Genomic DNA, 27,348 nt, shown 5'->3' on the forward strand with positions numbered 1-27,348 from the left:
CAAGGGAACATCCTGTGAGACAAAGGAATCCAGACAACAGGACTTGAGCATCAGATATTTCCACTGGTGGGAAGTTAACAGAGGCACGATTGTAGTGCTGGCCTCAGCAGGGAAAATCTTCAGCTCTAGCCCAACAGTCAGACAGCCTTGGTGCCCATGAAGGGCTTTGGATAAGGAAATATCTTTTCTCCCTTGTCCACCACCACAGGCACGGTTAGGGCTTCTCCCATGGGAGTTAAGTGTGGGTTAAACTATAGACGCCCTTTCTGGAACACGTCAGGGTGATGGCATCCCCACAGGAGGAGCATCCTCCAGGTGCCGGCTTGCACAAGAGACAGAGTCACAATTCCTCTCTACTTGAACATCAACATTCCTACCCATGAAGAGGTGCCTGTCTGATCTGAATGCTGGAGTACTAGGACTGGAGTGTTTCTGAGAGGTGAATAAATTTCCTGCTGAACCTGGCAGGGGAGCTAAGGTGGCTTCAACCCTTCCTTCTGATAAGACCTCAGTGCAACTCACTGAGAGCTCCTCCAAGAACCTCTGTCAAAACTGGGACCTCTGCCCACCATTGGGTATCGCATTTGCCCATCTGCTGTAGCCACAACTAGTCCCTACCCAGGGACACCTCCCCTATTGGCCCCTACTACAACTAGCATGTGGGAAAGCCATTATACAAAGACTTTATAACCAGGGAACTCTTACAGTCTTCATCCCTGGAAGCACCAAGAACCAAATTAGGCTGTAACTAACTATAAGTATTAAAGTCTCATCCTTAAGGGGAAAAAGAAATTAAAACAAACAACAAACTTAGTCAAATCAAACATAAATTCAAGAATAGTTAGAAGAAATAGCCTACCCAAATAAGAAGGAACCAGAATATAAACTCTGGTAATATGACAAAATATGGTTCTATAACACCCCCAAAGGATCACACTAGCTCTACAGCAATGGATGCAAACCAAGATGAAATACTTGAAAATACCAGATAAGGGCTTATTAAGCTACTCAAGGAGATATCAGAGAAAGGTGAAAACCATCATAAAAAATTTTTCTAAGTTTAGGATATGAATGAAAAATTTTCTAGACAGATAGATATCATCAAGAAAAACCAATTTGAATTTCTGGAAATGAAAGACACACTTAGGGAATTACAAAATGCAGTAGAAACTTTTAATAATACACTAAAACAAGTAGAAGAAAGAATTTCAGAGCTTGGAGACAAGGCTTTTGAATTAATTCTATTAGGCAAAAATTTTTTTAAAAAGGGTCAAAAGAAATGAACAAAGTCTCCAAGAAATACAGGATTATGTAAAATGGCCAAATCTAAGAATAATTGATGTTCCTAGGGAGAAAAGAAAATAACAAGTCTGGAAAAGATATTTGAGGGAATAATTGAGGAAAATATCCCTGGCCTGGCTAGAGATCTAGATATCCAAATCCAAGAAGCTCAAAGAACTTCTGGGAAATTCATTGCAAAAACATCTTCACCAAGGCATATAGTCATCAGGCTATCTAAAGCCAACATGAAGGAAAGAATTCTAAGAGCAGTAAGACAAAAGTATCAGGAAACCTACAAAGGAAAACCTATCAAACTAACAGCAGACTTCTCAGCAGACACCTTACAAGCTAGAAGGGATTGGGGTCCTCTCTTCAATCTCCTTAAACAGAACAATTTTCAGCCAAGAATTTTGTACCCTGCAAAACTAAGTTTAATAAATAAAGAAGAAATAAAGTAATTTTCAGACAAACAAATGTTCAGGGAATTTGTTACTACCATACCAGCACTACAATAAATGCTAAAAGGTGTTCTAAACCTTGAAACAAAAACCCAATATGCACCAAAATAGAATCTCTTGGAAGCCTAAAACTCACAGGGCCTACAAAACAATAACACAATGAAAAAAAATTATCTAGGTAACATTTAACATGATGAAGAGAACAGTACCTCACTTCTCAATATTAATGTTGAATGTAAATGGCCTAAGTGCTCCACTTAAAAGATACAGAATGGCAAAATGGATAAAAAATCACAATCCAAATATCTACTGTCTTCATGAGACTCACCTAACATAGAGGGATTCATATAAACTCAAGGTAACATGGTGGAAAAAGATATTCCACACAAATGGAAGCCAAAAGCAAGCAGGAGTAGCTTTTCTTATATCAGACAAAACAGACTTCAAAGCAACAACAGTATAAAAGGACAAAGATGGTCACTATATAATTATAAAAGGATCAATCCAACAAGAAGATATTACAATCCTAAATTTATAAGCACCTAACACTAGATCTCCCAGATTCATAAAACCACTACTAATAGATCTAAGAAATGAGACAGACAGCAACACAGTAATAGTAGAAGACTTTAATATACCACTGACAGCACTGGGCAGATCATCAAGACAGAAAGTCAACAGAGAAATAATGGACTTAAATTACAACCTAGAACGAATGGACTTAACAGATATTTACAGAACATTCTACCCCCAAACTGCAGAATATACATTCTTCTCATCAGCACAAAATAGACCATATGCTAGGTCACAAAACAAGTCTCAATAAATTTTTAAAAATCAAAATCATATCAAGTATCATCTCAGACTACAGTGGAATAAAACTAGAAATTAACTCCAAAAGAAGCCCTCCAAACTACACAAATACATAGAAATTAAATAATCCACTCCTGAATGATAACTCGGTTAATAATGAAATCAAGACGGAAATTAAAAAATTATTTGAATTGAATGATAATAATGACACAAGTTATTGAAACCTCTGGGAAACAGCAAAAGCAGTGTTAAAAGGAAAGTTTACAGCACTAAATGCCTACATCAAAAAGTCTGACAGAGCACAAATTGACAACCTACTATCATGCTTCAAGGAACTAAAGAAACAAGACCAAACTAAACCCAAAGCTAGAAGAAGGAAAGAAATAACAAAGCTCAGAGCAGAACTAAATGAAATTCAAACAACAACAACAAAATGCAAAAGATCAATAAAACAAGAAGCTGGTTCTTTGAAAAACTAAACAAAATAGATAGACCATTAGCTGGACTAACCAAGAAGAGAAAAGATGCAAATAAGCCCAATTAGAAATGAAACTGGAGCCATTACTACTGACACCACAGAAATACAAAAGATCATTTGAGACTACTATGAACACCTTTATGCACATAAACTAGAAAATCTAGAGGAAATGGATGAATTCCTGGAAACATACAACCCTCCTATATTAAATCCAGAAGAAATAGAAACTCTGAACAGACCAATAACAAGTAGTGAGATTGAATCAATAATCAAAAAAATGGCAAACAAAAAAAAAGGTCCAGGACCAGATGGATTCACAACTGAATTCTATCAGACATTCAAAGAAGAATTGATATCAATCCTGCTGAAACAATTTCAAAAGATAGAGAAAGAAGGAATCCTCCCTAAATCATTCTATGAAGCCAGTATCACCCTATTATCAAAACCAGAAAAGGACATAACAAAAAAAGAAAACTACAGACCAATTTCCCTGATGAACATAGATGCAAAAATCCTTAACAAAATACTAGCTAACCAAATTCAACAGCACAACAAAAAGATAGTTCATCATGATCAAGTGGACTTCAACCCAGGGATGCAGGGATGGTTTAACATACACAAGTCAATAAATGTGATACATCACATAAACAGAATTAAAAACAAAAGCCATATGATCATCTCTATATATGCAGAAAAAGCATTCAACAAAATCCAGCATTCCTTTATGGTAAAAACTCTCCTCTCAAAAAACTAGGCATAGAAGAGTCCTACCTCAAAAAAAAATAAAAGCCATAGATGAAAAACCTATGCCAATATCCTACTGAATGGGAAAATGTTGAAAGTATTCCCCCAAGAACAAGAACAAGACAGGGATGCCCACTTTCACTACTTCTATTCAACATAGTTCTGGAGCCACAGAAATTAGGCAAGAGAAAGAAATAAAGAGCATTCAAATGGGAAAAGAGGAAGTCAAACTATTGCTCTTTGCAGATGATATGATTATATACCTAGAAAATCCTAAAGACTCCTCCAAAAGACTCCTAGATTTGATAAATGAATTCGATAAAGTCTCAGGTTACAAAATCAACGTACACAACTCAGCAACACTGCTGTACACCAACAACCACCAAACTGAGAATCAAATGAAGAACTCAGTCCCAAACAACTGCAAAATAAAATACCTAGGAAAACAAACAACAGTTGTAAAATAAATAAAATACATAGGAATATACTTAACCAAGAAAGTGAAAAATCTCTACAACAAGAACTCCAAAACACTGCTAAAAGATATCATAGGTGACACAAACAAATGGAAACACATCCCATGCTCATGGATTGGAAGAATCAATATTAAGGAAATGAGCATAATGCCCAAAGCAATCTACAAATTCAATGCAATTCCCATAAAAACGCTAGGAGCATTTTTCACAGAATTAGAAAAAACAATCCTAAAATTCATATGGAACAAAAAAAAAAAGAGCCTGCATAGCCAAAGCAATACTAAGCAAAAAGAACAGACCTGAAGGCATCACATTACCAGACTTCAAATTATACTACAAGGCTATAGTTACCAAAATAGCATGGTACTAGTATAAAAGTAGGCACATAGACCAATGGAACAGAATAAAGAACAAAGAAATAGAACCCAATACGTGCAGCCAATTGATCTTCAACAAAACATGCAAAAATATAAGTTGGGGAATGGACACCCTATTTAATAAGTGGTGCCGGGAAAAACTGGCAAGCTACATGTAGAAGAATGAAACTGGATTCTCATCTCTCACTTCATACAAAAATCAATTCAAGATGAATCAACGACTTAAATATAAACCTAGAACTATAAAAATTCTGGAAGACAAGGTTGGAAAAACTCTTCTAGGCATCAGCCTCAGCAAAGAATTCATGACTAAGACCCCAAAAGCAAATGCAACAAAAACAAAAATGAATAAATGGGACCTAATTAAACTAAAAAGCTTCTGAACAGCAAAATAAATAATCAGCAGAGTAAACAAACAACACATAGAGTTGGAGAAAATATTCCCAAGTTGAGTTACAATTGACTGGTAAGGATACCGAGGCCCACGATGGTGGAGTGCCTTGTCCCAGATCACAGAGCTGGGAAATGGCAGAGCTGAGATGTGGCACAGGTGATGGGGCTCCAACCCATGCTCTCCTAACCACTGTGCTACTGACACTCAGTAATAACCCTAACACCACCACCATCCAGAACTCTGTGCACATCCTCTCCAATCCCCACAGAGTCCATAATGGTGACCATGATCATCACCATTTCACAAATGGGAAAACTGAGGACTCGAGGGTAGCCAAGACTTTACCAAGATCACACAACCTTGGGAAAACAACCCCATCATTTACTGGTCTATTCTCTCCCCAGATTAGCTGTATCCTCTTAACATCCTGGAATGGTTGGTATAATTATCTACACCCTACATATGAAGAAACAGGCCCAGCAAAGGGAACTGGGTTGCCTGAGATCACACAGCCTTGAAATAACACGTGATTTGGGAGAGTGCCTACAATGTGTTAGGTGATTTACAGAGAGAATCTTAAGTCCTTTCCACTCCCCTAAAGGAGTCCAAGATTGTCATGATTTTACAGATGAGAAAACTGAGACTAAGAGAAATGAAGGCTCTGTCTTCTCATCCCCCATGCATGACTTGGGCATTTCCTGTGTTTTGCCAAGCTTCCCTGTTCATCAAAGAGTAAGCACTAGAACTTCAACATCCCCAACAATGACTGCCACCTCCCTTGTCCCTTTCAGATTCTTGACTTAATGCAATTCTAGGGAGAAGTCTCCCTTCTGGGTGCCCAGGGCTGGTTACTCTGTAGTTCTCCCCTTGGGCTCCCTATGGTTACTCTGTACCCATAAACAGAAGACCTTGGGTTCCTAATAGCCCAAAAAAGAATGTAAACTCTTGCTCACATGGGGCATGAGAACTCTAGGAAATGTCTCATTCCCACATCCTTAGTCTTCGGCGCCATGAGTGGGTGGGCACGTTGTAATGGCCCAAGGGGCTCACCTTGCCCATTGCCTAGACAGAGTTGATTTATGAAGACAGGGGAATTGCTTGAAAGAGTAATTCACACAATTCTGGCTTTGTGGGAGACCAGAGATTTATTATTACTCAAATCAGTCTCTCCGAGCATTCGGGGAGCAGAGTTTTTAAGGATAAGTTGGTGGGTAAGGAGAAGCCAGTGAGCCAGGAGTTCTGATTGGTCAGGGATGAAATCATAGGGAGTCAAAGCTGTCTTCCTGAGCTGAGTCAGTTCCTGGGCAGGTGGCCATAAGAGCAGATGAGCCAGTTTTTGGATCTGGGTGGTGCCGGCTGATCCATCAAGTTCAGGGTCTGCCAAATATCTCAAGCACTGATCTTAGGAGCAGTTTAGGGAGGGTCAGAATCTTGTAGCCTCCAGCTGCATGACTCCTAAACCATAATTTCTCATCTTGTGGCTAATGTTAGTCCTACAAAGGCATTCTAGTCTCCAGGCAAGAAGGTCTGCTTTGGGAAAGGGCTGTTACCATCTTTGTTTAAACTATAAACTAAGTTTCTCCCAAAGTTAGTTCAGCCTATGTCCAGGAATGAACGAGGACAGCTTGGAGGTTAGAAGCAAGATGGAGTCAGTTAAGTTAGATCTCTTTCACTGTCTCTCATAATTTTGCAAAGGTGGTTTCAGTGTGGTCTGCTGAAAGGCAGGAGGCTGGACTCAGCTCCATGGATGCTGCTCGATGAAGGAGAAATGGCACATGTAAGAAGAGTCCTAAATGCCAAGACATATCTTTTAGGACAGGTTCAACATAACATATAATGCCTGCAGGATCTTTCTGATGGGGGTTGTCAAGCCAGCCCCTCCTACCCATACAAGAAGAAGCCTTTTTTTTCTTTTTCTTTTTTAATGTTTAGTGATATAGAACAGAACAATACAACAGTTTAGAACGAGAAGGTTGAAGCATTTCCCTACACTTCAGCAAGCACAGCTGGGTGTTGCGGAGACAAGGGCTGTGTGTCAGGCAGCTGGGGGTCAAACCTTGGCTCCTCTACCTGCTCACAAGTCAGGTCCCCTCTCTAAACCTGTGTCCTCATCTATAAATGAGGCAGCAAATGGTCTCCCTCTCATAGCACTGGTTATAAGGAGAAAATGCCAGATGAAGACACAGCATCTGGGACAGCTGCCACTCTTTGGTCCCCTCCTCACTTTTTTCCAATCTCATCCAGGGCATCGTTTAGGTTAATGGCTTGGAAAAGAGGAATGAACACTCTACTAGGAGTCAGCACATCTGAGTTACTCCTGAGCCTTAATAAGGGTGCTTGCCTAGGCACAATATGAACCATCGTGGAATTTCAATGTCTTTGTAATATCTGCAAAATCAGGGTAAAATCACCTTCCCTACCTATGTTCAAGGGATGCAGGGTGGTGGTGGGGGGTGTTGATTATTTCAACATCAAGAAGAAAACATTAGCAATAGCTACATATCTTAAAACACACATACCCTCTGACCCAGCAATGCCACTTCCAGTGGGTGTCTTCCACCTGAGCAGGATGACGCATGTACATGTACAAGGCCATCCACTGCAGCGTTGTTTTAGTAGCCCAAGATTGGGAACAACTTACATATCCATTAACAGAAGACTGTAAACTAAGGTTGATAGCTCCATAAGTTGGAGTACTCTACAGGTATTAATTGAGCAGCTGTCTATGTCCTGATATAGAATCTTTATATAAAATGAAATGGGTCAGATGTGGTGCCTCATGCCTGTAATCCCAGCACTTTGGAGGACCGAGGTGGGTGGATCACCTGAGGTCAGGAGTTTGTGACCAGCCTGGCCAACATGGTGAAACCTTGTCTCTACTAAAAATACAAAAATTAGCCTGGCACAGTGGCAGGCACCTGTAGTCCCAGCTACTCAGGAGGCTGAGGCAGGAGAATTGCTTGAACCTGGGAGGTGAAGGTTGTAGTGAGCCAAAATCACACCACTGCACTCCAGCCTGGGCAACAGCGAGATTCCGTCTCAAAAAAAAAAAACTTCCATCTCTACTTAGACCCTCAGCCCCACTCTCCAGAGAAGACCACTGGTACATTTTCTAAATGAGAGAAAATCATATGCACTGTTCTGAACCTGCCATCTGATACTTAATACAACAGATCGAAACATCCTTAGGTAGGTATTTCTGTGAAGGAAAAGTTGCAACAGTTTACACTCCCGCCAGCAGATAATGGGAGTCTGGTTCCTTGTACTTTCTCCAGCTTGAGGAATTATCACTTTTTAAGTTCTCAATTTGATGGATAGAAAATTACATTTTATTATTTTAATTTGCCATCTTTATTTACTAGAGAGTAAGAAGCTTTTTATATGCTTATTGGTTATTGATAGGTGAATTGATCACTTGCTGTGGTTTGGATGTTTGTCCACTACAAACCTCATGTTGAAATTTGATCCCTGATATGGTTTAGCTGTGTCCCCACCCAAATCTCATCTTGAATTGTAATAGCCCCCACATGTCAAGGGTGGGGCCAGGTGGAGATAATTGAATCATGGGGCCAGTTTCCCCATACTGTTCTTGTGGTAGTGAATAAGTCTCACGAGATCCAATGGGTTTATAAATGAGAGTTCCCCTGCACAAGCTCTCTTGCCTGCCGCCATATAAGACATGATTTTGTGCCTCCTTTGCCTTCTGCCATGATTGTGAGGCCTCCCCTCTCATGTGGAACTGTGAGTCCCTTAAACCTCCTTTCCTTTATAAATTACCTAGTCTTGGATATGTCTTTATTAGCAGTGTGAGAACAGACTAATACAATCCCCAATATTGGAGGTAGGGCCTAATGGCAGGTGTTTGGATCATGAGGGCAGATCCCTCATGAATAGATTAATACCCTCCCTGCAGAGGGTGGGGGGGTGGGCACAGTGAGTGATTTCTTATGATTAAGAGCTGGTGGTTCAAAAGAGCATGGCATCTCCCCTGTTCTCTCTGTTGCTTCCTCTCTTGCCATGTGATCTCTGCACATGCCAGCTCCCCTTCCCCTTCTGCCTTGAGTGGAAGCAACCTGAGGCCCTCACCAGATGCAGATGCCTAGCCTTGATCTTTCCAGCCATCAGTCATGAGCAAAATAAACCTCTTTTCTTTTTAAATTAAAAAAAGTAAAAACAAAGTCTCTCTAGTAATATAAAATGATAAAACATAAAATTGAATCAGATGTAAAGTGTGTTGTGGACCCCTGACGTTTTTGCAACACAATCAAAACCCATTTCCTCTCTCTTGCCAGCAGAGGAAATAGGTTTAGTTAAACAAGGATGTGTTTTGGGAGGGGTCATTTGGAAAGGGAGGAGAAATGATGGGAGGAGAAAACGATAATCAAACCTCTGTGGGAGAGAAGGTCACACAGATTTTAACACCTTTAAGATGGGAAGTCACCATTCCCATCTACTCCTCATGTAGGCAGGGAAATGGGGAGAGGCAGAGGAGAAATGCCCAGAACAGAAGGGAATGGCCAGGAGTTGGGCAAGTCAGTTGGCCCCTCCTGGGCTCAGTTTTATCCCCTGTAAACCAGAAGTAGCAATACTTACCTTACACTCTTTTGTGGAGATTAAATAAAATAAAGTGTTTGTTATGCAATGATGCTGAATAAATAGTACTAATTGTCATACCTGATGCTTGGCAAACAACAGGAAATTGCTAAGTGTTGAATGAATCTTACTGTATGTTGTCAGTCACTGACCTCTGGCTTTTCCAGGTGCTGTGGACCTACTGACACTTTTTCTTATCTGGTATTGCAGAATTTCTCTTGCCTCTCCAAGGCCAACTCCTCCCTCTGGGATTCCTTTGGTCCCTCCCACTTGTTAATCCACAGAGCTGGCATCCTTATCATCAGTTATGGAAAGCCTATGGCTTGGTTTCACTGGAACAGTCTCGGGTTATACCTGTTGTCCTCATGTTTTGCTTGTTTGGGTATTTGTCCTTTTTGTTGTTGTTTTAACAAAGTATTATTGTCAATAGTTGCATTAACTGAAGCTGGGGTGGATTTAGTAAACCTCCACTTTGTACTTGCAGCTTCTGCCGTGCTCTCACCTTATAGGCTGTGAGATACATGTGTAGTGAGCGAAGTGCTTTTTTTAGCACTTGGTCACAGTGTAACTAACCCCTTCTTTTTGAGAACAGCATGAGGGGCACTCAATGATAAAGCAAAGTGCAGTCTCATGCCAGCAGCCTAGAAAAAGCTTGATTAGATGGAAATCAGAAGACACAGATTGCCAATCACAAGAACCATCAGCATCTACTTCAAAAGTTAATAGCTACATTAAGAAGAGGGTGCTAAAAGATAATGATTAAAATGAGGGCTACAAAAGGTGAGCCTACCTATTACTTTATGAAGCATGACTTCATTTAGATCAAAAGACTGTTCTTCTAAGTTAATTATACTCATTACTTTCTCCAAGTTTTTTTATGCACACATGAAAAGTGAAGCAATGGTTGTCAATGTGTTGGCTCCATTAAGAGAAGTCAGCAGTTAAATGATGCCATCAGAGGATTCAAATAGAAAATCATGATTTAATGTTTTTCATTTAATTCATGAAATCGAAAGTCTTTTGGAAATTCACTCTTGTAGTTTAAGCATTTGACATTATTGTGATTCATATTGAAATCAGTTGACAAGTGCAACACAGAGATAAAATTACTTATATTGGTAAAAATAATGTTCTTACTAAATTAAGAAACCTGTAACTAGAAATGCACTTGGACTTGGTTGTTGCATGTGCCTAATTTCTAACCATATCCAAATAAGCTGCACCATTCCACCATTTGAAATAGAAGGTACAGTTGTCATAATTTACAAAGATTTTATACAGTTAAATTAACTGAACTAAAAAAGTGTATGACAAAGCTGAACACAAAAGGATATTTCCTAATGGCAGTACATGTTCTTTGTCCCCTTTTCCAATTACAAAACAACTTCACATTTTATGTTATAAAATGTAGTCATTTGTTGAGAACATAAAGCCTAGGAGAATGGGTATTTTGATACAAACTCTGAACAAAACACCACCCCTACTACTTCCTGCACAATGATTATGTTTAACGAATAGCTCATCATCCTGTACACAAGCTATTTCATTCATGAGAACTGATGCTGCTTAAAAACATTGATAACTTTCAAATTCCCCAGAAGAGGTCTTATATATAGGCAATGTATAGGATATTTATTAAATTGGTGTCGTATACACTTAATATTACATATCCAAGAAAAGAAATTTGAGAAAGAGAAATTAAAATGCACTTGGGAGTTTTTTTTCTTGCAACCAGTGTTAAATTCAGCTCTTTACCTACAGAATGCAAAACAAGACACCCAAGGAGAACCCCACTGTTGTTAAGTTACAAATTGCTGTACATAAGAAACAGTTTATTTGAAGGAAAATGCACTTATTTTTAAGTGAGTATCACACCATGTATAACCTAAAGTTAGAAAAGTCACTTATTTGAAGGCACAATTCTATTCCAGATTATAGACAAATCAAAATCTTACAGACCTCACCTGGCAGGAAAAATGAGTTCCCTGGTCTATCCTGTGGCTCCAGAGTCTCCGTCACAGTCACACCCAGGCCTCCAGGAGCAGCATCTAGTTCTGTAAGACAGAAAGTTCTATTTCTTTCTTTCCTCTTTCTTTCTCTGTCTTTCTCTTTCCTTCCCTTCTCTCTTTCCTTCTTTCTTTTTCCCTTCCTTCCTTTTCTCTTTCTTTCCCTCCCTCTTTCTCTTTTTCTTTCTGTCTTTTCTTCTTTTTCTTTCTTTCTTTTTCTTTCTTTCTCTCTTCCTTTCTTTCTTTCCTTCTTTCTTTCTTCCTTCCTTCCCTTTCTTCTTTTCCCCTCCCTCCCTCCCTTTCTTTCTTCCTGCTATATTCACCATGTGAAAAGATTCTGCAGCCTCCTCCGGGCTTTCTTCATTCTATCCGAAAAGGCAAATGACTTCACTTTCTAAAGTAGCATCAGCAACCGCTCTTTTGTGGCAGGAGGAACAGGAATTGAAGACCCAGCAGAAAGCAGAAGTCAACTGCTATAGACAGCCTTGACATAGCTTAAGCTAAAGGCTTTGAACGAGAATAAAACAAAATACATAAGCCCTCCAACATGTCAGAAGAAGATAGATTTTTAGAAAAAATAAGGTTGCCCTTTCCTTTCATCTGCTTAAGGAAAAAAAAAAAGAGAGCGGGTGGGGGCCGTGACTGGCTTCATCAAGCCAGTAAAAGACAATGAAGGTACATAAAATACTCTATGGTATTACTTTACTTCAAAATAGTAGTTTTCCTCAGGCCACTGAAAAATGGTAGCAACCTATAAATGTATATTTGAAAAAAAAAGTTTAGGTCCAAGGTAATGACTAATCTCTGAGTCTGTGCCTATAAAGAGAAACAATGATTATGACAAAAGAAGATGTTAGAGAAGGAAAATGGAAAAACTTGAGTAGAAGTGTACACACAAGTTCTCCCCATTCTGGTCTCATGCTTCTAAGCAGCCTTTTCCCTGAAAGCCTTCCAAACTAGTTCTGCTTGGGCAAGATGTATGTCTAAATTCTTTTGCTTTTATCAGTTGTCAAGAACATAATGTTGAGTTCAAAGGATAACCAAACCTTGAATCTGATTAGCTTTTATTCCATTCTCACTTGCAAAAATCATGAACTAAGCTTTATTTAGCCCTTCACTGGGATATCTGTAATGACATGGATCAGACTCCTTGAAATGACTGGGATATGGCCAGACTTCATAGAAAACTGTGTTGGCTGATGGATACTCTCAATATTTATAGGAAAGTCATGTGTAATGAGATGGAACTTCTACAGATTAATTGTCCCACCACTGGAGGAAGTGCAGCTGCCCTGGGCGCAGCCCTGCCTCTTTTTGCTCTGCTGCCTTAGGCCATTGGAGCTACCACTTCTAGTACAAGCCCTTCTGCTCTCCCAAACCCTTGGCATAAGTGTCAAGATCTCTGAAGTGTTGTCTGAGAGTTCTCTTGCTTGGTTTCAGGTACTTCCCCCTCACTCCTGACCCTGAGGATGGGAGGAAACTTGCTATAGCCCTTAACGACTCCTTCCAAAGATCTTTCCTTTCCCTGCTTCTCTGTACTTTTGTTTTTGTAGCAACTTTATTCATAATGATCCCACACTAGAAATAACACAAATATTCATCAGCAAATACATAAACCAATTGTGGTATATTACAATGAAATCCTATTCAGCAATAAAAATAAAAAGCTACAGACATATGCAACAGCAAGTATCTCTAAACATGTTAAGGTAAAGAAACTAAACGCAAGAGTATATACTATCTGATTTAATTCATATGAAATTCTAAATCAGGGAAGAAAACTAACCTTCCAGTAACAGAAGGTGGATCAGTGGTGACCTAGGGCTGGGGAGCATGACTGCAAAGGGAGAGGAAATTTATTCTGGTAAGAAAATGTTCTTTACTTTGATTGGGGGTGGTGGTTACATGGGTGTACACGTTCATCAAAGATCATTGAACTCTACAGTAAAAATGGCTACACTTAATTATAGTAAATTATACTTTCATTAAGTTGATCAGAAAGAAAAAACGTCCCAATGAAGCGATAGTCAAAAGTCACCACACCAGTGTCTGTCTTAATATTTGAATAGGCACTAAATTTCTAGGTTTCTATTTGTTTCATAGCACATGTCAGGGGGCCAAGTTTCCATCTAAATAAATGGCTTAATGAATTAAATTATAATAGAGGAAGATACTTTTATATATATATATACTTCTTTTATTTTCAGAGATAGGGTCTTCCTCTGTCACCCAGCGTGGAGTGCAGTAGTGCAATTATAGCTCATTGCAGCCAGCCTAAAAGAGGAAGATATAACAAAATTATTCAAGAAATGAATCAAAGCCTGTGGTCTAAATGTTTTCCCACTGAGTGATTAACTTTTGATATGCTATTTTGTGTTTTTGTTTGAATCCTGAGTTGTCAAGTGTTTAGAAAAATCTGTCAAGTACACAAGTCTACCTTTGTGGTAGTTGGATCACAATATTAAATCTCTTATCAAATGTTTAAGAAAATGTGATTAACAAATTATGTAAGTGGTATTAAATGTTCAGGATAATTGGAATTTACAAATTGTTAAAGAAATGGGAATGTAATTTCTCATTTTTATCGAATTTACTGTTCTTATGATATCTTCAAGTTGAGCTTAGAGATTTTAAAATGCTGTATTTTAAAAGTAAAACTAACATTGTTAACATTATTTACTGTAAGTTATCTTTGTAAGAGTGGTAAAATACATACATTATGTGTTGTTACATAATTTCATTTAAAAAACACATCACTTTGTGTGTTTTTATATTGCTATAAACCATAAGGCCAGTCTACAAGGTTTGTAGATAAAATAGAAACATACCTTCCTTGAAAAGCAGAATAAATTTCTTAAAAGGCAGGATGGAAGTGTTTGAACTATGTGTCAACAAGCTTTACTGTCAAAGCAGGCTTTTGGTATGGAAAGAAAAATACTTATAAATACTTGTTTTAATATTTGCTTTATTAAAATACATTTAAAATACAGCTTCTCTCTACTCTTCAACTTCTCATGTAGGTTGGAGGTGGGTGGTTGCTAATGCAGGCATGACTTGTTTTTGCAGCCTCTTCCTATGTTCCGCTTAGGTGGTCTAGGGTCCTGAAGGTATTTGCCATGGGCTCAACTGTCCTTGACCTTCTCAACTTGTAAAGACAATAGAAAGATTTGCTTCTAACAAAATTTCATTATTCACATAGCAACTTATCTTCTTGAGGAAATATTCAAGAAACCAGACTGCTGTCCTTAGAAATATGTGCCAACTTCATGCATGCGTGTCTGAAGGTCCTCATTATTCTTCCCTCTTGAGATGGGGGAGACCCTTATTATTCATTCACAATCCTGTGGGAAGTGCAGGGAGCCTTTCCTTTAGAAAATATGCTATTTATCTAAAGGTGGAGGTTTGAAGAACAGAGGTTTTTAAGCATCACACTCAGAAATGGAAATGTTATGAGAGACAATAGGGTTTCCAATTACAGCCCTAAAACTCAACATGTTCAAAATTAAATGCCTGATCTCCCCATCCAAAGGTGCTCCATGTGCTGCTTTTTCTAACACACTTGACGGCAATGTGTTATTCCAGTCTCTTAGGCCCAAAATCTTGGGGACATCACTGACTTCTCTCTCTCTCTCACTCTACAGATTAGCAAATCCTATGAGTTCTATATGGAAAATATATCCAGGGAAATTCAGCTTCTGCTTAGGATGATAAAATTCAGAAAGAGTGTCATCTCCACTCTAACAACAAAAATTTAAAGTTGTATAATCTACAAAATAAAATCTTTTCTTGAACTGATCAGAGAGCTGAAGTTGCAGGGCAATTGGCTAATCCGAAATCTAAAGAAAAACAGATGCCTCCAAGAAGACATGAGCCATGTGCAAATGCCTCCCTGGGGCAGAGGCTGGATGCCAAATAAACTGGTAAGAAAAATTCAAAGTTTTTTTGCCAAATTGCTAAAGTGAGTATGTGTGGGCTAACATGAGAATATAGAACCCCAGAGATCCATGGACATGAAAGAAATTTACATGTACATGCAGGCTCTTCTCCACAGACTTTACTGGATTCTCAGAAAGGTTGGGTCAGGATGAGAGTTCAGAGAAAGGTTCCTTCATGGTGCAGACCTAGGGGACGTGGGCAACAGCTACTGTAGGAAAAAGCCCGAAGCCCCACCCAGATCCTTCACATCTGTCTCCCATATGGAACAAAGCATTAAGCAGCTGGAAAGAACAGCAAATCTGCTTTTCCTCAGGTAAAGGAACAGAAAGAAAACCCTTTTGTACCACTGGGGAAAGGATAGAAAAATGTCCTGGGCCTAAACCATTAGAGATCTACTGAGATGCCCAAGGGAAGGACCACTGAGAAGTCTCCACTTCTGGAACCCTGGACCATAGTGACTAACACTGTGACTGAACCATAACAACAGAGCTCCCTGTGCATACACCCCCCGCCCCAACTAGGTTAATAGGTCCTGAGTAATAAGTAACAGCAGTCTACTACTGATAAAGGGGAGATACAAAGAAGGACCCACTCTGAGGCACAGGTGTGCAAAGGGAAGACCTAAAGCAGAGGGTAAAGCATCCACTGAGAAAAATCTCCTGCAAACAAGTCCATCCAGAACACAAGGCAACAGAGGAATTAGAAGCCTGGGTGCACTGAAAGTAAACACAGCATTATCAGTACCCAAACTTAGGGTACTTTTCATCTAATAACTAGATTGACTCAACCTCACATAAAAACTGCCTAGTAAGGGTAATTGGCAGGCCATATGCAGAAGATTGAAACTGGACCTCTTCCTTACATTATATACAAAAATCAACTTAAGATGTATTAAAGACTTAAATGTAAAACCTAAAACTATAAACTATAAAAACCCTGGAAGATAACCTAGAATATACCATTCTGGATATAGGGCCTGGTAAATATTTCATCATGAAGACTCCAAAAGCAACTGCAACAAAAATAGAAATTGACTAATGGGACCTAATTAAAGAGCTTCTGCACAGCAAAAGAGACTATCAAGAGAGTAAACAGACAACTTACAGAATGGGAGAAAATATTAGCACACTATGCATTTGACAAAGGCCTAATATCAAGGCTCTACAAAAACTTAAACAAATTAACAAGCAAAAGACAAACAACTCCATGAAAATGTGGGCAAAGGACATGGACAGACAATTTTCAGAATAAGACATACACATAGCCAACAAGCATATGAAAAAATACTCATCATCACTAAACATTAGAGAAATGCAAATCAAAACCACAATGAGATACCATTTCACATCAATCAGAATGGCTACTATTAAAAAGTTTTAAAAAAAACAAGATGCTAGGAAGGTTGTGGAGAAAAGGGAATACTTACATGCTGCTAATGGGAATTAGTTCAGCCATTACGGAAAGTAGTCTGGCAATTTCTCAAAGAACTTAAAATTGAATTAGCATTTGACCCAGCAGTCTCATTATTGGGTATATCCAAAGAAATACTTAACTATGAAGCAATAGTAACCAAGAAAATTTAGTACTGATAAAGATAGACATATATATCAATGGAATATAATTGAGAGTCAAGAAATAAACCCACACATCTGTGGTCAACTGATTTTCAACAAGCATGCTAAGACCATTCAATGATGAAAGAATAGTCTCTTCAATGTGATTCTGGGACAACTGGATAACCACATACATATACAATGTAAACAATTTAACTCAAGGTGGATCAAAGATTTAAATGCAAGAGCTAAAACTGTAAATCTCTTAAAAGAAAATGTAGGGATAAATCTTCATGACCTTGGATAATAAAGTAAAAAAATACTTCATGGAATGGGAGAAAATATTCCAAATTATATATCTAAGAAGGAACTGGTATCTAGAAAATAGATATAGACAGATAGATGATAGATAAATAGATAGATAGATAGATAGATAATCACTTACAACTCAATAATAAAAATACAAATAACTCAATTTTCAAAAAGAGAAAGTATCTAAGTAGACATTTCTCCAAAGATAAGCACATGAAAAGATCCTCCATGTCATTAATAACCAGGAAAATACAAATCAAAACCACAATGAGATACCCTTATATGGTAGTGGAAACTTAAAATGGTATTCTTGCTTTGGAAAATAATCTGGCAGTTCCTCAAGTGTTTAAACATAGAATTACCATATGATCCAACGATTACACCCCTAGAGAATACCCAAGAGAAATTTTTAAAAATGTGTCCACACAGAAGCCTTTGGGTTATTTAGCAGTGTACTGTTTATTTTCAAATTTCTTGTTATCTAGACACACACACACACACACACATACATGCACATGCACAAAAATGAATATGTGAGATACAGCTAAAGAAATGCTGAGAGGGAAATTTCTATCTCTAAATTCTTACATTAGGAAAAACGATCTCAAATCAATAATCGAAGCTCACACCTTTAAAAGCTAGAAAAATGCTGGACATGGTGGCTCAGACCTGTAATCTTAGCACTTTTGGAGGTGGGCAGATCATTTGCACTCAGGAGTTTGAGACCAGCCTGGCCAACATAGTGAAACCCCATCTCTACTAAAAATACAAAAATTAGCTGGACGTGGTGGTGGGTGCCTGTAGTCCCAGCTACTCGTGAGGCCGAGACAGGAGAATGACTTGAATCCAGGAAGCAGAGGTTGCAGTGAACTGAGATCATGCCATTGCACTCCAGCCTAGGTGACAGAGCGAGACTCCATCTCAAAAAAAAAGAAAAACCCTAGGAAAAAATAGCAAAATAAACCCCAAATGAGCAGAATGAAGATGCATGGCTGATTCTATGTTTGAAAATCTGTCAGTATAGTTCACTGCAATAACAGTCTAAAGAAGAAAAATCAGATGACTGCATCAAGTCATTAGAAAAAGCATTTGACAAAATTCTACACCTTGTCATGATTAAAAACTCAGAAAGCTAGATATTATAGAGGAACTTTCTCAACTTGATAAATAACATCTACCAAGGAGACATCATGGCTGACTAGAGATGCCCAACACTCACCTCTTTCACAAAGAAAGATCAAAACAGAGAGTGGACAACCACTTATTGAATAGAGTGTGTAAGAGGAAACACTGGAATTCATCAGGGAAGTGACAGGAACCCTCTGAGGCACTGAAAGAAAGGCAAGTGAGCAGTTGCCCTGGCTGGGATCAGCTCAGTGCCAGGAAGAACTCCCCATTGTGGGAAAATGGTAAGCAAGAGATTCACAGTGATGCACATTCTCACCATGGACACCTATAATCCTAGCCACAGGAGAACCTCTTGGCCCTTACAGGTCATAAGCCTAGTATGGGAGCTGCCTGGAGTTCATGTGACTGCATTGTTTCAGGGAGAAAATTCACACTGGATCCCACTCACCTCTCAAGACCCAAGCTCCTTAAGGGAATTCTACATTTGGAAGTTAAGGGAAAATATCTACCATCATGAAAACACACAGAAGTGTAAACATCACTGGTGGAGCAGATGAACAAATGAAAAAGAGAAAGAAATATAATGTTGTCACTACAGAAAACCACCAAATCACAAAAGTAACCAATAAGAGAGGAAGAAAAAACAAAGGATGTACAAGTCAATCAAAAACAAATAAGAAAATGACAGGAGTACTTCCTCACCTATCAATTACAATCTTGAATGTAAACACTTTACATATCCAGTTAAAAGATATAGACTGGCTGAATGGATAAAAAAGACAAAACACAATTATATGCTGCTTACAAGAAACTCACTTCACCTGTAAAGACACATAGATTGAAACTGAAGAGATAAAAAAAGATATTTTACACAAATAGAAACCAAAAGCAGGTAGGATTAGCTATATTTGTATTAGATAAAATAGACTTTAAGTCAAAAAACATAAAAAGAGATAAAATGGTCATGGTACTGGTATAAAAATAAACACACAGACCAATGTAACAGAATAGAGACCACAGAAATAAAGCCAAATACTTACAGCCAACTGATCTTTGACATAGCAAACAAAAACATGTAAGTGGAGCAAGGACACCTTATTCAACAAATTGTGCTGGGATAATTGGCAAGCCACATGTAGGGGAATGAGACTGGATCCTCAAATGAAAAAGGAGACATTACAACTGATACCACAGAAATACCAAGGATCATCAGAGACTATGATGAACAATTATATGCTAACAAATTGAAAACCAAGAGTAAACAGATAAATGCCTGGACGTATACAACACACCAAGATTGAACTAGAAGGGAACAGAAAATCTGAACATACCAATAACAAGTAACAAGATTGAACCAGTAATAAAAAACTCTCCCAACAAAGAAAAGCCCAGGACCAAACAGCTTTACTGCTAAATCCTACCAAACTTATAACAAACTAACACTAATTCTTCTTAAACTGCTCAAAAAAATTGAAGGGGAATTTATACTAACTGATACCCTGATACCAAAACCAGACAAGGAAATAATAAAAAAGAAAACTGCAGGCAATACCCCTGATTAACATCGATGCAAAAATCCTCAGCAAAATACTAGTAAGCTAAATCCAACAACACATCAAAAAGATAATACATCATGATCAAATAACATTTATTCTAGGGATGCAAGGATGGTTCAACACACACAAATCAATAAATGTGATACATCACAGCAGCAGAAGGAAAGACAAAAACCGTATGATCATCTCAATAGATGCAGAAAAAAGGATTTGATAAAATTCAACATCCCTTCAAAATAAAACTTACTCTTAACAAATTAGGCACTGAAAGAACATACCTCAACATAATAAAGGCCATATATAACAAACCCACAGCTACTGAATGGGGAAAAGCAAAAGCCTTTCTTCCTTTATGCACTGGAACAAGGCAAAGATGCCCACTTTGACCGCTCCTATTCAGTATAGTAGTGGAAGTCTGAATCAGAATGATCAAGCAGAAGAAAGAAATAAAAGATCCAAATTGGAAAAGAAAAAGTCAAATTATCCCTCTTTGCAGATGATATGATCTTATATATAGAAAAAGACTAAAGACTCCACCAAAAACCTCTTAGAACTAATAATCAAATTCAGTAAAGTTGCAGGATGCAAAATCAACACTAAAATTAGTAGTATTTTTATACACCAACAATAAATAGCTGAAGAACACATTTAAAAAGCAATCCCATTTTCAATAGCTATAAAAATAAAATAAAATATCTAGGAATACAGTTAACCAAGGAGGTGAAAAACCTCCACAATAAAAACTACAAAATACTGATGAAAGAAATTTAAGAGAACACAAAATAATGGAAAAACATCCTGTGCTCATGGATTATAAGAACTGATATTGTTAAAATGATCATACTACCCAAAACAATCCACAGATGCAATGCAATCCCTATCAAAATACCAATGATATTCTTCACAGACAGAAAAAAAAATCCTAAAATTTGTATGGAACCACGAAAGATCCCAAATAGCCAAAGCAATGCTGAGCAAAAAAACCAAAGCTAGAGGTATCACACTTCCTTACTTCAAAACATACTATAAAGCTGCAGTTACCAAGACAGCATGGTATTGGTATATAGACACATAAAAAAATGAAACAGAGTAGAAAACCCAGAAATAAATCTGTGTATTCACCTGACATTCAATAAAGACCCCTAAAACATACATCAGAGAAAGGATATCTTATCAATAAATGGTGCCAGAATAATTGGATATCCATATGCAGAAGAATGAAACTAGACCTCTATCTCTCACCGTACACAACAATCACGTGAAAATGGATTAAAGACTTAAATGTAAGACCTGAAGCTATAAAACTACTGGAAGAAAATACAGAGGAACTGCTTCAGGGCATTGCTATAGCCATAGATTTTATGGATAAGACTTCAAAAGCACAGGCAACAAGGCAACAAAACAGACAAATAGGACTATATCAAACTAAAAAACTACTGCACAGCAAATAAAACAATCAGCAGAGTGAGGAGACAACTTGTAGAATGGGAGAAAAGTTTGCAAACTATTCACCCAACAACGGTCTGATATTCAGAATATACAAGGAACTCACACAACTTAACAACCAAAAACAAATAGCCCAATTTAAAAGTGGGCACATTATCTAATTAGACATTTCTCAAAAGAAGGCATACAAATAAATGGCCGACAAATATATGAAAAGACGTTCAACATCACTAACCATGAGGAAATGCAAATCAAAACCACAGTGAGATATCTCACCCCAGTTAAGATTGGCTATTATCAAAGAGACAAAAAATAACAAATGCTGGCAAGGATGTGAAGAAAGGGAAATTCTTATACACTGTTGGTGGGAATGTAAATTAGTAGAGCCATTATTGAAAGTAGTATAAAGACTTCTCTGAAAACTAAAAATAGAACTACCTTACAATCCAGCAATCCTACTACTGGGTATTTATCCAAAGGAAAGGAAATCAGTTTCTCAAAGGGATGCTCATGTTTATTGCAGCACTATTCACTATTGCAAAGGTATGGAATCAGCCTAAATGTCCATCAACAGATGAATGAATAAAAAAATGTGGTATTATGTGCACAATAGAATACTACTCAGCCATTAAAAAAAAAATGAAATCCTGTCATTTGCAGCAACATGGATGAGCCTGGAGGACATTGTTAAGTAAAATAAGTCAGGCGCAGAAAGAGAAATACCACGTGTTCTTACATGTGGGAACTAAAAAAAAAATGGAGCCCATAGAAGTAGAGACTTACGGTTATCAGAGGCTGGGAAGGGTAGGAGGGGAGGGAGGATACGGAGAAGTTGGTGAATGGTTACAAATTTCAGCTAGATATGAAAAATGAGTTCTGATGTTCCACAGCACTGTAGGGTGCATATGGTAAACTATAAGTTACTGCATTTTTCAAAAAGCGAGAAGAAAGAATTTTGAATGTTCCCAACACAAAGAAATGATAATGTTTGAAGTGCTGGATATCCTAATTACCCTGATTTGATCATTATACTTCATATGCCTGTTTCAAAATATCACTCTGTGCACCTTCAATACGTATAATTATTATGTGTCAACTAAAATTTTTTTTAAAAAGAACATCTACAAAAACAAAATGCTACAGCTAACATGCTTAATGATGAAAGATTGAAGCCTTTCTCCCTAGATAGGGGTAGAAACAAGAATGTTTTCTCTCATCACTCTTTTTTTAAAAGCAGGAATAAACAAAATATTAATGATTGTTTAAAGAATAACACTTAAATATTTACAAAGTAAAAATTTAAAATATCTTGACCAGGGTTTTCTATGTATTATATTACCATGATGACTCTGATTTTACCTTTCCTGGAGCAGTTTCTCAGAAAGAAAGTAAAAGAACTAATAACAGTCTCTGGGGCTTGCATTGCCTGCTCAGGCCTGTTGTCCCCTGGCAGATCAAAGCACTGAAATGAAGAAGCAGTGTCCTCACCCCTCTCTCTCCTCCTCGCCCCTCTCTCTTGCCCCTTTTGTTTTTACTTTGAGTATTTCTGAATAATAAATGCAAAATTAGGGTTGAATATAAACCAAAAGAGCCAGATGACCACCCCAATTCAAGATTGCATTTCATTCCAGGAGACCTGGCACAGAAAGGATTCCCCTTCATCTACAGGGTTACTGCAACAGAAATCAAAGATCATACATGAATATCATTTGTAGGCTCTGAGCAAAGACAAACCTAGTATAAATTCATCTGCAAGTGAGGAGATTTGAACCAGGTGGTCTGTTATATCCCATCTAGCCTGGCAAGCCAGCGTGAAAGCTCAGATCTTCCACCGTGAAAGGACTTGCCCTCCCCGCTAAGGTGGACGCAGAAAGGAAAGACCATCATACTGTGGCACCAACCTTCTAATATAAAAAAGAACTATGTTGGGGTTAAAGTACATCAATAAAGTACAAATTTTTACCATACTTACAGGACAAATTAATTCTTAATAGTTTGAAATATATGTATACCATAAAACTCTGTCAACCTACATACACCAAAGACTTTCCTGTGGGTATAGAAAATCTGAGTAAGCCAAGCAAATTACCTGAAATCCTGAGAGGCCATACATAATCTTCTGCATCCATTATGCCTCTCTATTATACGTTCTTTTCTAGGTCACTTGAACAAGAGCATTTCTTACCTCAGAGGGTCTAAAACACCTTTTTTTTTTTTTGAGACGGAGTCTCACTGTGTTGCCCAGGCTGGAGTGCAGTGGCACCATCTCGGCTCACTGTAAGCTCCGCCTCCCAAGTTCACACCATTCTCCTGCCTCAGCCTCCCGAGTAGCTGGGACTACAGGTGCCCGCCACCATGCCCAGCTAAATTTTTTTGTATTTTTGGTAGAGATGGGGTTTTACTGTGTTAGCCAGGATGGTATCGATCTCCTGACCTCGTGATCCGCCTGCCTCGGCCTCCCAAAGTGCTGGGATTACAGGTGTAAGTCACCACGCCCAGCCCTCTAAAACACCTTTTTTAAAAAACTTACAATTCAAGGATTTGAAATCCTAACGTTACAGGCAAAATCTCATTTTTATAAAATATAAAATGCTGTGTTTCTTTCACACCTAATAGCTTGTCAGGAGAAGTCACTACTAAATTGCATTCCTGCAGCCTTTCCAGGTAGTGGGATACTGCTTGTTTGATCTCCACTGAACCCCGTACAGGAGTGATAAGTTTCATGTCTTGCAATTCTGCCACTCCATTTATTCCAGGGCTGGAGCGATCTGCAATTTGATATCAGGATGATTATCCTGTTATGCCTTCATTATTTGGGGTGTTGCTGCACCTGTTCCTTTTTTTGTTTTTTTTGGGGGGAAGAACAAGACTTTCCAGATTCCATCTTCTTGGCCAGCTCTTCTGCTGATGTCATGTCAGTTTTAGCAACTAAAAAGTCAGAGGTAATTCCTTCCATGGTTTTGTTTGGGTCTTGCAAAATGTTAAGAACAACTTCCTGTAACACTTGTGTTGGTATTGCCTCATTTTTAATGGCCTTTTCATATAGCCCAGTAGCATCATAGGTGCCTTTATTGGCTAACAACTTTGCTTTGTAGAACCAGAACTTAGCAGTTCTTCAGCCTCAGGAATACTAGACAATATGGCAAATATTTCCTTAAAAACCACACCCCTTTCAATGAGCTGCAGACATTCTGTCAGAGTGTTGTTAGTTTTATGGAGCAGTTGAAGCTGTGCTTTCTTTTCTTCCTCTTTTTTTTCAACGGTCTTCCAGAATATTTATTTTCTCTATTATTTTTCTTTCTGTTTTACGTGTCATAGGAGGCCTCTTATAGATTTTCCCCTTAGATTTCTGTCATTCTTCCAGTTGTTTCCTTTGATCCTCTGCTATTGTCTTCTTTTCGGTATTTGGATTCATTTGGGTCCCTTTTGACACTCCTTTTCCCTTCATGATTGTGTTACCAGCTTGAGTTTTGGGAGCTCTCTTGTTTAGAAAACAGAAGAGCCTTTTTCAACTTGGAGTCCAATGCCTGTGCTTTGTGTTGTAAGCTGTTGTGGCATTTGTCCCCATTAGTTCCATTTGCTCTTACGCCGTGGGCACTGGGAATGACTGAATTTAAGCTGCCAACTGTCAAACTAGGCCTCTGGCTTATAGCTTTTGATTTTTTGCAGTGCACACGACCAAGGCCCAAAACGAGGTTGAATGGACTGCTGATCTTGCTTAATGTTTACATGTCTGTTACTATATCCTCCCTGAAACAAACTGGAGTATGTCCTGGTTTTGGTATGTTTTACTTCCTATTCACTAACTTATACATGCTCTTTAATAATTAACCCTATTAACCTTTGTACCCTCCACCATTAATTTTTTTTTTGAATGCTTGAGTCCTACTAAGGGTCTGAACAAAGAGAGAGGGAACTGTCTTGGGGGCTTTTCTCCCAGTCTTGGAAGGTCTTCTTGAGAGAGTTGCTATGACTGTACTGATAGAAGCTTGACTTGTGTTTCTCCAACAAATTGTTTATGAACTCTGTCTTTCAGGGCAGCACTAGTCACTGAATATCTGCCCAAGGCTTGTTGAGGAACCAAATTGCTCTTGGTTCAATTATGAGAGTTATTCTTTAACTTCTTAATAGTACATAACTGAGAATCTGGCTTCCTCTCAGGGTCTGACAAGGTTTGAGGCAACTTCTCTTCATTAATCTCTTTTAGAAAGCTAACCAAAGATTAATTTTCAATGCGGGCATTTCCTATGGAGTCTGTACACTTAACATTCCTTGATATGTTAACTGCTGCTTTGTAGTCTTCAAATCCTGTGCATTAAGTGACCCCATGGGTTTTCTTGACAGCTTTTCCGTGGTGAATGATCCAGCTTTGTGCTGCTGTAAGCTACTGCTGGAGGCTTACAGTTTGGTTAGAAGGAACATATTCAGCCTTTTGCCCAGTTTTAGTGGCTTCAACTTTGGCTTCTGGGACCTTGTAATATTGGCTTGTCTGGCCTGGAGTTTAATGCTGATGGGCCTTATGCTTAACAGGCAAAACAGCATGATTGATAACATTCTCTTGGATAGATTTGGGCAATTATTTTTGGCTTTTAGATAAAGCTCAGTGTTTGGCACTTGAAGTTCCTTTCGACTTCTAGGTACTCCTGGAGCTTTCTCTGTTGTTCGGTGGCAGCAGTGGTGGTGACAGGCCCTGGCCTCACCGTGACTTCTCAGTCACAGTGTTTCTTCCTCTCTCACCACTTTTATTGAGTATAGTACTGGAAGTCATAGCCAGGGCAATAAGGCTAGAAAAGGAAATAAAAGGCATACATATCAGAAAGAAAGAAATAAAACTATCTCTATTTGTAGATGGCATAATAGCCTTTGTAGGAAATTCTACAGAATCTACAGAAGAGACTCTTAGAACTGATAAGTGAGTTCAGAATGGTGACAGACTACGTGATCAACATGCAAAAAGTTAACTTTAATTCTTTTTTTTTAGACGTAGTTTCACTCTGTCGCCCAGACTGGAGTGCAGTGGCATGATCTTGGCTCACCACAACCTCCGACTCCAGAGTTCAAGTGATTCTCCAGCCTCAGCCTCCCAAGTAGCTGGGACTACAGGTGCGCGCCACCATGCCCAGCCAATTTTTGTATTTTTAGCAGAGACAGGGTTTCACCATGTTGGCCAGGCTGGTCTCAATCTCCTGACCTCAGGTGATCCACCTGCCTCGGCCTCCCAACATGCTTGGATTACAGGTGTGAGTCACCATGCCCAGCCAAGTTACCTTTAATTCTATATACTAGCAATAAACCCATGAAAACCAAAATTTAAAATATAATACCATTTAATTTGCTCAAAAATGAAATAGCTATAAATTTAACAAAACATATATAAGACTTGTATGCTGAAAATTGCAAACACTGATGAAAGAAATCAAAGAAGATTCAAATAAAGAGGAATGTATTAGTCAGCATTCTCCAGACAAACAGAACCAATAGAATACATATATCAATAGATGGATGAGATGGGATTTACTATGGGAATTGACTCATGTGATCATGGAGGCCGAGAAGTCCCGCGATATGCTGTCTGCAAGCTGGAGAACCAGAGAAGCTGGTGGAGTGGCTCATTCTGCATTTGAAGGCCTGAGAACCAGGGGAGATGTTGGCGTATCTGTCAGTCAGAGGCTGAAGGCCTCAGACTCTACAGAGGTAGAGATTGGGACTGGGTAATCTCATAGCACTGGTATAAGTCTTGGAGTCCAGTGGCCAGATAACCTGGAGTTCTGATATCCAAGGGCAGGAGAAGATTGGT

At 38.5% G+C, this 27,348-nt stretch overlaps 1 protein-coding gene across 18 annotated transcripts in view; it reads right to left on the reverse strand.

Annotated features, from left to right (window-relative positions):
* Nucleotides 1-27,348, reverse strand: part of LOC100991082 (signal-regulatory protein gamma) — a 218,638-nt gene that overhangs the window by 64,220 nt on the left and 127,070 nt on the right. For 14 of the 18 annotated variants that reach the window (XM_055104664.2, XM_055104658.1, XM_055104659.1 and 11 more), the window contains one exon: nt 11,579-11,668. In XM_055104664.2, the coding sequence (XP_054960639.1) occupies nt 11,579-11,668 (90 nt within the window). Of the gene's footprint in view, nt 1-11,578; nt 11,669-24,160; nt 26,336-27,348 lie in introns of all 18 variants that reach the window. The other 4 variants (XM_055104669.2, XM_063600971.1, XM_055104668.1 and 1 more) reach the window with 1 other exon arrangement.

This window comes from Pan paniscus, chromosome 21, assembly GCF_029289425.2.
Source record: "Pan paniscus chromosome 21, NHGRI_mPanPan1-v2.0_pri, whole genome shotgun sequence".
Taxonomy (NCBI): Eukaryota; Metazoa; Chordata; class Mammalia; order Primates; family Hominidae; genus Pan; species Pan paniscus.